This window comes from Marmota monax, unplaced genomic scaffold, assembly GCF_021218885.2.
Source record: "Marmota monax isolate L192 unplaced genomic scaffold, Marmota_monax_Labrador192_F-V1.1 WCK01_AAM20220418_F8-fsc00006, whole genome shotgun sequence".
NCBI classification, from domain to species: domain Eukaryota; kingdom Metazoa; phylum Chordata; class Mammalia; order Rodentia; family Sciuridae; genus Marmota; species Marmota monax.
The window spans coordinates 8,746,857-8,760,913 of NW_026693712.1; the positions used below are offsets into that span (position 1 = coordinate 8,746,857).

Consider the following 14,057-nt stretch of genomic DNA (forward strand, 5'->3'; position numbering starts at 1 on the left):
TAGTTTTTTGAACAACACTATCTATAATGGTAGTATTGCTCCATGTAACTACTGACTACATAAGTCAGATTTTGAAAGTCACTAACTAAACATTTTTAAAGTCACTAAACTTAGTTTCTGCCTTTCACGATAGTGACTACCCTTCAGCAGCGCCTCTTACAGCCTGACTTCCAACCAATTTGTGCTTCACAACTCTATCCTCGTCACAAACATCTTCTGATCAAACGGTCCCTGCGCTGCCGAGTAAGTATTCTTTTCTGTAGAGTTGGCATTTGTACAAGAGAAAAGCAGAAATAAATAGAATTGGTATCTGACCAATGTGGTAAATACAGAAAACAGAGAATTATCCTACTTTACAAATGTGGAGTCTGAAATATCTGAAGGTTTAATGCACAGTGCTAATCCCTAAAAGAGTGTATAGCTTTTAGGCTGGTAGAGATGGGGGAAAACACTAATACAAAATAAGAAATTTAAAAGAGAGCAAAAAATAAGAAAAATGAGCAAAATTCAGGCTCTAGAAATCTATAGGACAAACAACATCTGAATCTGTACAGTCCAGCATGGTATCCACATATGGACTGAACACTTGAAATATGATAGTGCAACTAAGACATTAAATCTTTTGCTCATTTAAATAACCACATATGGATACTGAGCTAATGTTACCAAATAATGCAGCTGTTGATTAAGAGCAACCAAAAAAACTGCACAGACTTTATGTAGATCCTGATTTAAATTAAGAGAAAAAAAGGGATCTTGAGAGGAAGGGAAAGAGGAAAAAATGAAAGAGAATGTATGAAATCTTTGGAGAAATTTAAACACTAACAGAGTTTTTAATGTTATTAAAGAATTGTTCTTTTTTAACCTGATGTGATGGTGCATATCTGTTATTCAAGCTACTCAGGAGGCTAAGGCAGAAGGATCAAAGTTCAAGGCTAGCCTCAGTAACTTAGCAAGACTCTGTCTCAAAATTAAAATATAAATGGACTGGGGATGTCACTTAGTGGTAAAGTGCCCCTGGGTCAATCCCCAGTACCCCCCAAAAAAAATTGTTGCTTTTTTTTTGGTTTGGTTTGGTTTGTTTTAGAGACAATAATAGTATTGCTATTTTTAAAAATAACTTTATCTTTGGGAGATACTGGAATATTTATGGATCAAATGTCATGATGTCTGACATCACAAAGCAAAGCTATTAAGGATAAGGAGTTAGATGAAAGAATAGAAGCAGCAAGATTGAGTATCAGAGTAGTGATGGTTGAAGTTAGATGATAAGGACCTAAGAATTTGTGATACTGACTCTATTTTTGTATGTTCGAAAATTTCCACAATGAAGAACCTTTTTTTAAAGAAAATAAGAGGCAGAGTAACCTATAACTTGGTGGTTCAGTTAGAAAGCATGTAGTTAGATTAAAAACCAGATATTTTACTGTTTACATTTAATACTAATAAACTGAATGCTTCCATTAAAAGATAAAGATTACCACACTAATAAAATGAACAAAATGAAACAACTCATCTTTATGCTGATTACAAGAAACACAAACATTGAGAATTCAGAAAAGTTGAAGTTATAGATATATGGAAAAAGATATATTTTATAGACTTTTATAAAAGAATGATAATTTATTAAAAAAATATTTAGTTCACTAAGAAACTAAGAGACTACTTTTTTTTTTTTTTTTTTAGTTGTAGGTGGACACAATACCTTTGTTTTATTTATTTATATGTGGTGCTGAGGATCGAACCCAGGGCCTCACACATGTTAGGCGAGTGCTCTACCGCTGAGCCCCAACCCCACCCAAGACACTACATTTGTATGTACCAAATAAAATAAAACTCAAAATACATAAAGTAACGTTTGAGAAAATTACATAAATAGACATAAATAATCAGTAACTGAGAACAAACATAAATAATCATTAAGGAATGTGGAATCTTTGGACAATTTTATAATCCTGACCAAATGAGCATATATAAAGCATTTACCTAATATCTGCAGAATATGTACATTGATTTTAAATAAACAGAGCACTTATAAAAAATGACTATATACTGGATTGTAAAGTAAGTCTCAACATTTTTTAGAAGATAAAATTATTGAATTACATGATTTAATCATAATATAATTAAGTGAGAAATCAGTAAGTCCTGTAGAACAAAGCTTAGAAATTTATAGGTATGTGTAGCTGTGTGTAGAGATACAGATGTAGGTAGGGGTATGTGTGTATATTAAAAAAGTTAAAAGATCCCTTTTTTAGCATCCATTTCAAGAAGTTACAATAGCAAAGTAAATCTAAAGGAACCAGAAAGATGAGCAGGTACTATATTAATGAGTTAAGAAAACAATATAAAATGCAAACAAGAAACAAAATCAAAAGTCACTTCCTTAAAAAAGAGTAAAAATAATAGTAAATTAAATTAATAGATATTGTCAGTTATATATTATAGCATTAATATACTAATATCTACCAAATGTAAATAAGCAGTTAACCTTTTGTCCTATCAGCCTCACTTCTAGTATTCTACCCTGAACTTCCACAAGAATCAACCAAAATAAGCAGAGTTACAGTATATACGCCCAATGTATGCTATAAATTTATTAAAAATAATGTATTAATATGGGACATATTTTAAGTAGAGAAAGGGTACATGGAAGATACATGGCTTTATATAAGAAGGGAGAAAAACTAAAGATATGTACAAACACGAAAAAAGAAAACTTTGTGTGTATATTATATGTATACATTTTATGTGTATATATACACATACATATACATATGTGTGTATACACATATACATATACATACTTATATGTATGTGTATATACACACACATACGTAGATATATATGTAATACCCTATCAGAACAGAATAGAAAAAGTAGAAACAGAACTATGCATGTGAGAAAATTTGATATTTATAAAATATGGTGTTGCAGGTCATTGGGAAAAAGAATAAGATGATTAGATTTTGTCAAGTTAAATGATTATATGAAAAAAAATTGAGTTCATACCTTGACATGAAAGTCAATTTCAGGAACATTTCAAGCAAATGTGAAGCATAAAACCTCTAAGAAGAAAATATAGGTAGGAGAGTGTTCCATAAATAAGACCAAAACGTCAAATATGTAACTTTCTACTATAGAGTAATTTTTAAGTTAAAAATTTTTTATTATAGGGGCTGGGGTTGTGGCTCAGTGGTAGAGTGCTTGCCTCGCACGTGTGGGGCACTGGGTTCAATCCTCAACATCACATAAAAATAAATAAATAAAGATATTGTGTTAATCTACAACTAAAAAAATTATTTTTCTAAATTTTGTACTATAAAGTAAAAAGCTGTATATTCGATCACATTAAAAGTAAATTTATGCTCCCATCCCAAAGAAAACCTATTATACAAAAGGCCACAGACTGAGAAGAGTAATTTATAAAGTATATAATTAACAAACAATTAGTACCCAGAATATATAATGAACTTTAGCAAATCAGCAAAGAGCCCAATATAAAAAATAACCAGTAGATAGTAACATATAAATCATAGCCAAGAAATCCTAATAGCCAGTAAACCTGAAAGATATTCAAACTTACACAGTACTTAGGGAAATGTACATTAAAACTACTGTAAGACACCACTTCATAATTATCTGATTATCAAAAACTAGCAGTTTGGCAGTATCTATTAATAAATGCATACACCCATTGATCTGGTTTCAGGAAATTATCGTATAGATACGTGTATATATTGGAATGTAAGTGAAGTATAAGAATACTCATTGCTGCTTTACCTGTATAGCAAAATAGTGGAAATATACTATATATCCATCAATTCATGTCTGGTTAAATAAATTAACAAAAATTGTTAGAGTAGGACTGAGAGGCTTTTCTTTGTATGCTGGAATGTAATTAATACCAAGCTAGATTAAGTGAAAAAAAGCAGAAAGCAAAAGAATGTATAAAATGTTCCTTTTTGTATTATTGTAAAGAAAGAAAGATCTTATATCTTTATGTGTATAGTCTTATGTAGATTTAGTTTGGCTCTGGAGCATGGAACAAGGGAGGACACAGGTAATGGGTAATCTTTACACTGGATACCTTTTTTGTACAGGTAAAAAAAAAAAAATTAGACATCATTACCCTAGGTGCATGTATGACTGCACATACATGCACCTAGGGTAATGTTGTGTCACTCCACAACATATAACCAGAGAAATGAAAAGTTGTGCTCCATTTTGTGTATAATGAATCGAATTACAATCTGCTGTCCATGTATACCTAATTAGAATAAATAAATTTTTTTTAAAAATTGAACCAGTTTTATATAATACCTTTTTTTTAAGGAGATAGTGAAGAGTGCCCAAAAGAGACAACAAAAGTGGTAAATAATCATTATGGTATTTTGAAACATGGGATTATACTACTAGAATTATGCTACTTGGATTTAAATTTTACTTTCCAACCTTATTGGCTCTGTGAGGTTGTACAGGTTATTTATGCTTCTTGTGTCCCATTTTAATCATCTGTAAAGTGGGAACATTATAGTACTTACACCCATGTTATAAGTTTATGTGATGTTTAAATCCATTTAATCCAGTGAGCACATTTTTCAGCATATACAGTAAATACTACTTGCTATGTATGAGTGATTTCAGTAGTTTTTAAGTAGTATAAAGGTATAATAGTATTTGATAGTGTGATCACTTGTCTTTTATAATTTTCAGGTAGCAATAGAATACACTGTATTTCAAAACATAGCCTTACAGCAGAATAAAAGAAAATTCTTATTAAATGCCATCCTTCTGAATTTATCAGCTCTATGGATCAGCAAAGTATATTCTTGTTTTTCTCTGATATATTTCTTTCTAGAAATGTGAACATAATTTGAGCAAGCCGGAATTTAATCCAACATCTATCAAATTCAAAATCCAACTGGTTGCTGTGTGAGTATTTGGGGTTGGTGTTTTGTATTGATTTTGGTTTTGGGTTTTATTCAGTCTGAAAGAAATAGAAAAATTGTATCAGAATAATGTTACCATTCCATTCCTGTTCAAGTTTTGAATTTAGTTACATTCTATGAAATTTGAGGGGCAGAGTGGTATGTTGATTATTAGGTGGAGAGTCATTATTCATTCCTTACAAATTAAAAAGTACCTAAGTTTGGGGATAATACTTTCAAAAACTAAAAAATTATAAAGTATAACAAATTAAAGAGTATGCCTGAAGCAATGTTAATTTTATTTTGAGTGGAATAAAAGTGATTAAAGTAGTGTTAACTCACTGAGGCTTGTCAGTGGAAGGAGATTTTGTAAATAAAAATCACCCATCAAATAAGAAAAATATTTTGAAAAATTATGAAAATATTGACTAAATGTAAAATAAGCACTTCCTTCCAAGCAAGGAAAGAAACCACTAAGGAAACACCTTTGACACTGGCAAAATGAAACATGAGCTGTAAAAGATAAAATTAACAGACAGTAGAACAGGAAAGAGTATTTGGCACTCGTGACAAGTTAATAGCCCTGGTTTGTAGAATTTTTCACCAATTCCAACATAAAAATAGAAGTAGTGAGATGGTTTGTAAGGGTAAAGGGTTTGAACAGGCAGCATGAGGAGAAATTCAAAATGGCCAGAAGATACATATGAAAAAATGCTAAGATTTGATTGGAAAGGATTTAAAAACAGCATCTAATGCTCATGAGAATGTAGGTAAATATTTATTCACATGCATTATTGATAGGATTATGAATTGCTAGAGTCTTTTTGGAGAATGGTCTGAGAATATCAAAACAAATTACAGACTTTTTAACCCAACAGTGCTATCTCAGGAATCTATTCTGTAGAAACAAAAGCAAAAGCAATACATAAGGATTCATTTTACACAGTTATATCCTAAAAATGTATTGTAGCATATTTTTTTTAAGTTGATGCACAGCCTCTCTCTCTCTTTTTTTTTTTTTTTTTTTTTGGGTAACAGAGATTGAACTCAGAGGTACTTGACCACCAAGCCACATCCATAGCCCTATTTTGTACTTTATTTACAGACAGGGTCTCACTGAGTTGCTAAGTACCTTGGTTTTGCTGAGGCTGGCTCTGAACTCCAGATCCTCCTGCCTCAGCCTCCCAAGCTGCTGGGAATACAGGCATGCACTATTGCTAGCATGTATTGTAGCATTTTAATGGTAGAAACTGGAAACAATTTTCAGTGTCAGACTGATTAGCCATCAATGAGGAAATTACTTATTAAATTGAGATACATTCCTACAATACATTATTATACAGCAATTTTTTAAAAAGCCATTGGACTGGATGCAGTGCAAACACCTGTAATACCAACTACTTAGGAGGCTGAGGCAGGAGGATTCAACTTGGAGGCCAACCTTGGCGATTTAGCAAGACCCTGTCTCAAAATGAAAAACTGAAAAGGAAGAAGCAGCTGGGGCCATAAGTCAGTGGTAGAGCACCCCTGGTTTCAGTCTGCAATACTACAAAAAAAAGGAGGGGGGGGACAAAAACATTGGGAAGTACTAACTGGTGAGTTAGGAGAGTTAGGTGTGGGGTCTCTCACTCTATTTGTCTAAAGTTATTTCCCTCATCTCTGAAATGGGAGTAATGCCTCCCCATGAGGTTGTTGAAAAGAATTATATAAGCTATTTTACTTGCATGCCATATAACTCTAACTTACCATTTAAAAATATGTTTTTTAAAAATAAAATATATATATATATTCTTTTTCCTAATTACTCTTTATTTAATATATAACTGGTTAGGAATTAAGAGAACTACAAAAATGGCACATGTAAATTCTAGGATTAACTCCTTTCTTAATTAAGACTAATTTCATACAGAAACCCTGAATGGTAGCCTATGTTTAGCATCACTTTCTTAAGGTTGCTTTGAGAAAATGTACTTTTTTTTTTTTTTCCTCCTATCATCACAGTAGAATCGCCTGGCAGTCTTAATACAGATTCCCTAGCTTACATACCTTAGACCAACTGAATCCAAACTCTTTTTAGGGAACTCTTGAATTTCAGTTAAATTACTCAATTAATCCTGCTGTTTTCTATGACAAATATGTAGCTTGAATTTAAAATATCTTATTTCCTTGATTATAAGATGTGGGTTTTTTCACTTTTAGTGTTGCTGCAGGAGATTTTGTCTTATGTTAATATACATGCACAGCTAACATTTACATGTTTCATTGCAAACACTTTTTGTACATATTATTTAACTTTTCTTCACAAAAGATAAATGCCATTATTGTCCTCATTTTATAAATGAAAATTTTGGTATCAAGAGATTGAACCCAGGGGCACTGAACCACAGCCCTTTTTATATTTTAAGACCAGGTCTCACTAAGTTGTTTATTAGGGACTTGCTAAATTGCTGAAGCTGACCTTGAACTCCTAATCCTCTTGCCTCAGCTTCCCATGCCACTGGGATTACAAGCATACACAATATTCTTTTGTTTTATTCAGAAAGGCAGCATAAAACATAGTGATTAAAAGCAAGGTCATTGGAATTAAACTGCCAGAGTTTGAATTCTGGTATTTACCATGCCCAGTTTCTTCAGTCAATCAATCAATCTATTTATTTATTTGTTTATTTATTTATTTGATAGTGGAGATAATCCCATCTCATGCAGTTGCAGTGAAGATTGCATTAACCAGTACTTATAAAGTGCTTAGAACATGGCCTGACATACAAGTGCTATTTAAGTATTTGGTAAGAATGTGTTTTTGTAGGAGCTACAGTGGCACAATTGGTTAGTGTGCAGTACTTGTAAGAATATGTTTTTATAGCCTCAAAACATATTAAATGAGATTTGGATTGTATAAGCAGTTACCTTCTAGAACTATAAAAATGAAATAAGATCAAAAAATATATATCTAATGAGGAAAATATCAGTCATGAAACAAATACAACATAGGCTATAAACTAGCTCTGTACATATAGGCTCTGTACCTAAGATTTCAGAAAGCACTTGCTACCAGTTGGGTTTTCATGTCTTATCTGTTACTGTGGCAATAAGATTCTTTAAAATTTTTTTCTCTTGTATTTTCTATTTAACATAAGAAATTCTTTATTTATTGTACTACCTTTTTAAAAAGTAATAATAATTTCAAGAGATTCTGGTGAACATTAATGCATTTTTCTATTCATCAATAGCAATTATATTCCAGAAGTGAGAATCATGTCAATTCCCAACCTTCGCTACATGAAGGTTAGTACCTTACTTATTAGCAGAAAGAATTGACTGATTATTGATGTGTGCATGTGTGTTTGCTGTTGGATACAGTGAGCAAGGTGTAGAAAAGAAGTCAGTTTGGAATAATAAAGATTGAGACTTTAAGTTGTTTTAAGCTGGGATTCTCAACAGCAGCAACTTCGGAATATATATAGAAGGAGCAAGATGCACATTCTGTAAAGATAGAATCGTAAGTGAGGGAAAGAAAGATGATGGTGGACCCCATAGGCATCTGTCACTCTTCCCAGCCTGGAGATGCTTCATGGTCTTACATGTGTCTAAACATCTGTACCAGGAATCAACTAAATTTCTTCTCTACCGTAGCCCTTCTCTTAAAGTCCTGGTGTATACCCTTTTCCCCCACACTCCTGTCTCACACACCTCTGTCTCTCTCTCTCCAGTGAATTATAATATATTCTGTAATATCTGTACAGCTCTTTCCTTTCATGCTGCTAATGAAAACATTTAAATGTAGTCTCTTCATTTGAAAAAGTATTTCGCTGATCTTGAGAATAGCAAACAGAGGTAAGTCACCATGGTTCAAGAAGTCTCAAAGGGGTCTTATTGTCTTGGTGTGTTATGTTTTTTCTGTGTTAATACATCTTGCTAGGGCTGGGGTTGTGGCTCAGTGATAGAATGCTTGCCTATCATGCATGAGGCACTGGGTTTGATGCTCAGCATCACATAAAAATAAATAAAGGTATTGTGTCCATCTACAACTAAAAAATTTTTTTTAAATACATTTTGCTAGCCTGTGGTCCCATATTTTATTTATGAGGTCCTCCTCTTTTTAGTCTCTAAATGGCCATCTAGGTGGGATGAGCGTGGATAATACACATTCCTGAGAATTCTGGATCTAGTAACTGGAATCTTTCATTTCCTCAGTGAAGTAGCAGGTCCAGAGAACATAACCTACTATATAGATAATAGAATGGAGATCACTTAACACAGAGAATGCAGTAATGTAGAGGTATAGGTAGGTCTCATTGCTTAGGAGAACTGGAATGATTTTGTGAAATTCTTGGTGTAGCAGCTAAGAAAGTGGACATAGGTGTCAGTAGTGGCACATGTCTGAGAGATGCTTTTCTCATCTTCCAGGAGAGCCAGGTCCTTCTGACTCTTACGAATCCTGTGGAAAACCTTACCCATGTGACTCTGTTTGAGTGTGAGGAGGGGGATCCTGATGATATCAATAGCACTGCTAAGGTAGGAATGTTTTGCCTCATCCTGACACACCCTAACTTTGTCTGTGGGAGCCTCATTTGACCTGGCTTAAAAGACTCTGCAGTGTCATTTCCACATCTAGTCAGCAACTTCTATTTCCACCTTCTAATTGTTCTTCTTTATCTCCAAACGTATTGCCACTGCTCTGTTGGAAGCTCTCATGATTTCTGCCCTGATTTGTGATAGTACTTTCTACCTGACCTCACCACCTGACCTCACTACCCCGCCTCTGTTTCAGCCCATCATTTGTATTGCCACCAGGATGATCTTTCTAAAATCCAACTGCACAGCATGCTGATCATTTATCATCTTTCTGGCTTTAGAATGAAGTCCAAATTCCTTGGCATAGCAGAAGAGCTCTATAATAACATCACTACTTTTCTTCCAGCCTGACCTTCCTCCAGATTCTCAAATTTAGCATTCTCTAGATATTACTACATTAATGATTGTGATCCAAGCAGATCCAGTGAGTTTATAAACTTACATACTAGGGAATGGCATATACTGTTCATTTTACATAGAATGCCTCCTTACATATGTCCCTAGGGTAGATGCCCTTTCAGCCTCAGTCTAATGCATACTCATTCTTCAAGACCCATATAAAATATCATCATCTTTTAAAAGCTGGGATGTCTCTTCTAGATTTCATGTACTTAAATTGTGCATAGAACTTACTAAATATTAAGATGATGTTTTTGACTCTTTAAAAATTAGTGTGAGTTGAATGAATGAAATACAACTTCCTTATATTTTGCTACTCAGTGATTCTTCTAGTACTGGAAATTTGGGGACAAGAATTTTTCTTTATAGATCACTTATTACTGATTTGTAATTCAGCATGATACTCAACAAAAATTGGTAGAAAGGATACCTATATCTTTAGCTGTTATTCAAATAATATTACTAAAGAGTTTCTTTATCCCTTTTCTTCTGCTTTTAGTAATTTCCTTCCTAGCATCACCTCCAGAGAGGCACTTACCTGTCCTTGCTTCATTTTTTTTTTAAATAATACTCATAAGCAATTCCAATTAGGACAGAGATAGAAGTGAGTGGAGTGCCTGATACAGATACCCAGCTTGAAAATATATATGCCCTCGCTCTCTGTTTCTCTATACACCATCCCTGCTACATTTATATCCATAATTAGAAATGTGGTTGGCATTGTTTATATTACACTCTGAGACAGCAAAGTTGAGGCCTAATTGCTACATATAGGTAAGTCTGAAGCCAGCATGACCATAATATATTCTGTCCCTTGTCAAAAAATGTTGTATTGAACTACTGTTTCTCTTTTATGTTTTTTAAAACTGTTGAGCTATTTCAGATATACCAAAAAATAGTATAATAAACACCATGTACTAATGTATCCCCTTAGGAAATATTAAAGTAAAAAATAATTAAAAGTAAAAAAAAACAAATGAAACATTAAAGATATAACTGAAGCAATCAGTTCCCCTGTTGATATCCCTGCTTCAGCTCCAGTGAAGAAGTAAGCAATCAATGTATCATTCCCATAAGTTTCTTCATTCTTATTTATTGAAAATACACATATTCCTAAGTAGTGTTTTTAAACTCTGTATAAGTAGTATATGCTATATAAGTCCTGAAACTTGCTGTTCACCTCTGAATGTCTAGAGCAGTATAATACTTGTCATGTTCTGTTGTATGTGTGTGGAACACCACATTGCTCCTTTCTGAAGCAGGTCTGTCTGTGTTCTCCAGGTGGTGGTGCCTCCCAAAGAGCTCATTTTAGCTGGCAAAGATGCAGCAGCAGAATATGATGAGTTGGCAGAACCCCAGGATTTTCAGGATGATCCTGAGTGAGTGATCTTTTTGTGACCCCCAGAACACAATTGGCTGATATAAGATGTCTATTTATATGCCTAAATTTTCTTATCTGAATATTGAAAATAACTTTTTTTCCTTTCCTGTTTATAAAAATAATCACTGTGTAAACTTTGGGAAATATATCTAAAACCATGAAGAAGAAAATAAAATTACCCTACCATCCAAGATGAGCATCTTTTCTATTTTAGCGTTTATCCTTCCTAATATTTTTTCCATCTTTGGGATTATTATGCGAACAATTTCTAGCTTTTCTTTTTGTTTGTTTGTTTCTTACCAGGGATTGGTCCCAGGAACATTTAACCACTGAGTCATCCCAGCCCTTTTTATTTTATTATTATTTTTTTTATTTTGAGACAGGGTCTCACTAAGTTACTAGGGCCTTGCTAAGTTGCTGAAGCTGGCCTTGCCTCAGCTTCCCAAGTCACTAGGATTACAGGCATGTACCACCATGCCTGGTCAGCCTTTGTTTTTTTACTTAAATATATTTTCTCACCTTAATAAAAATGTTTCATGTACATGTTTTTTAAATGATTTTGAATAGGATAAGGTATTATTCTATCCCTGTAGATTTATTATTAGATTTGTTCCTCACTCACAGCCCCTTAGAATAATTCATAGTTCCTATTCTCATCCTTAATAATTGAGAAGTAAAATAATAAACTTTTCCTTGGATAGGGAATGCATTAGTAGGATCCAGTCTAAAATCAGAAACTGCATCCATTTTTTGAGCAGAGAGAATTTTTTTTTTTTAATTTTTTATTGTTGGCTGTTCAAAACATTACATAGTTCTTTTTTTTTTTTTTTTTTTTTTTATAATTTTTTAATATTTATTTTTTAGTTATCGGCGGACACAACATATTTGTTTGTATGTGGTGCTGAGGATCGAACCCGGGCCGCACGCATGCCAGGCGAGCGCGCTACCGCTTGAGCCACATCCCCAGCCCTACATAGTTCTTGATATATCTTATTTCACAATTTGATTCAAGTGGGTTATGAGCTCCCATTTTTACCCCATATACAGATTGCAGAATCACATCAGTTACACATCCATTGATTTACATATTGCCATACTAGTGTCTGTTGTATTCTGCTGCCTTTCCTATCCTCTACTATCCCCCCTCCCCTCCCCTCCCCTCCCCTCCCCTCCCCTCCCCTCCCCTCTTCTCTCTCTGCCCCCTCTACTGACATTCGTTTGTCCCCCTTATATTATTTTTCCCCTTCCCCTCACTTCCTCTTGTATGTACTTTTGTATAACTCTGAGGGTCTCCTTCCATTTCCATGCATTTTCCCTTCTCTCTCCCTTTCCCTCCCACCTCTCATCCCTGTTTAATGTTAATCTTCTTCTCATGCTCTTCGACCCTACTCTGTTCTTAGTTACTCTCCTTATATCAAAGAAGACATTTGGCATTTGTTTTTTAGGGATTGGCTAGCTTCACTTAGCATAATCTGCTCTAATGCCATCCATTTCCCTGTAAATTCTATGATTTTGTCATTTTTTAATGCAGAGTAATACTCCATTGTGTATAAATGCCACATTTTTTTTATCCATTCATCCATTGAAGGGCATCTAGGTTGGTTCCACAGTCTAGCTATTGTGAATTGTGCTGCTATGAACATCGATGTAGCAGTGTCCCTGTAGCATGCTCTTTTTAGGTCTTTAGGGAATAGACCGAGAAGGGGAATAGCTGGGTCAAATGGTGGCTCCATTCCCAGCTTTCCAAGAAATCTCCATACTGCTTTCCAAATTGGCTGCACCGATTTGCAGTCCTACCAGCAATGTACAAGTGTACCCTTTTCCCCACATCCTCGCCAGCACTTGTTGTTGTTTGACTTCATAATGGCTGCCAATCTAACTGGAGTGAGATGGTATCTTAGGGTGGTTTTGATTTGCATTTCTCTGACTGCTAGAGATGGTGAGCATTTTTTCATGTACTTGTTGATTGATTGTATGTCCTCCTCTGAGACGTGTCTGTTCAGGTCCTTGGCCCATTTGTTGATTGGGTTGTTTGTTCTCTTATTGTCTAATTTTTTGAGTTCTTTGTATACTCTGGATATTAGGGCTCTATCTGAAGTGTGAGGAGTAAAGATTTGTTCCCAGGATGTAGGCTCTCTATTTACCTCTCTTATTGTATCTTTTGCTGAGAAAAAACTTTTTAGTTTGAGTAAGTCCCATTCTAGTTATTAACTTTTGTGCTATGGGTGTCCTATTGAGGAATTTGGAGCCCGACCCCACAGTATGTAGATCGTAGCCAACTTTTTCTTCTATCAGACGGCGTGTCTCTGATTTGATATCAAGCTCCTTGATCCATTTTGAATTAACTTTTGTGCATGGCGAGAGAAAGGGATTCAGTTTCATTTTGTTGCATATGGATTTCCAGTTTTCCCAGCACCATTTGTTGAAGATGCTATCCTTCCTCCATTGCATGCTTTTAGCCCCTTTATCAAATATAAGGTAGTTGTAGTTTTGTGGATTGGTTTCTGTGTCCTCTATTCTGTACCATTGGTCCACCCGCCTGTTTTGGTACCAGTACCATGCTGTTTTTGTTACTATTGCTCTGTAGTATAGTTTGAAGACTAGTATCGCTATACCGCCTGATTCACACTTCCTGCTTAGCATTGTTTTTGCTATTCTGGGTCTTTTGTTTTTCCATATGAATTTCATGATTGCTTTCTCTATTTCTACAAGAAATGCCATTGGGATTTTGATTGGCATTGCATTAAACCTATAGAGAACTTTTGGTAATA

General features: G+C 34.3%; 1 protein-coding gene across 2 annotated transcripts in view; it reads left to right on the forward strand.

The window, feature by feature from the left end:
• The window catches only part of Dctn4 (dynactin subunit 4), a 37,051-nt gene that overhangs the window by 14,378 nt on the left and 8,616 nt on the right, over window positions 1-14,057 (forward strand). For both annotated transcript variants that reach the window (XM_046460241.2, XM_046460242.2), the window contains 5 exons: window positions 134-243; window positions 4,862-4,935; window positions 8,162-8,216; window positions 9,339-9,446; window positions 11,187-11,284. In XM_046460241.2, the coding sequence (XP_046316197.1) occupies window positions 134-243; window positions 4,862-4,935; window positions 8,162-8,216; window positions 9,339-9,446; window positions 11,187-11,284 (445 nt within the window). The remainder of the gene's footprint in view (window positions 1-133; window positions 244-4,861; window positions 4,936-8,161; window positions 8,217-9,338; window positions 9,447-11,186; window positions 11,285-14,057) is intronic.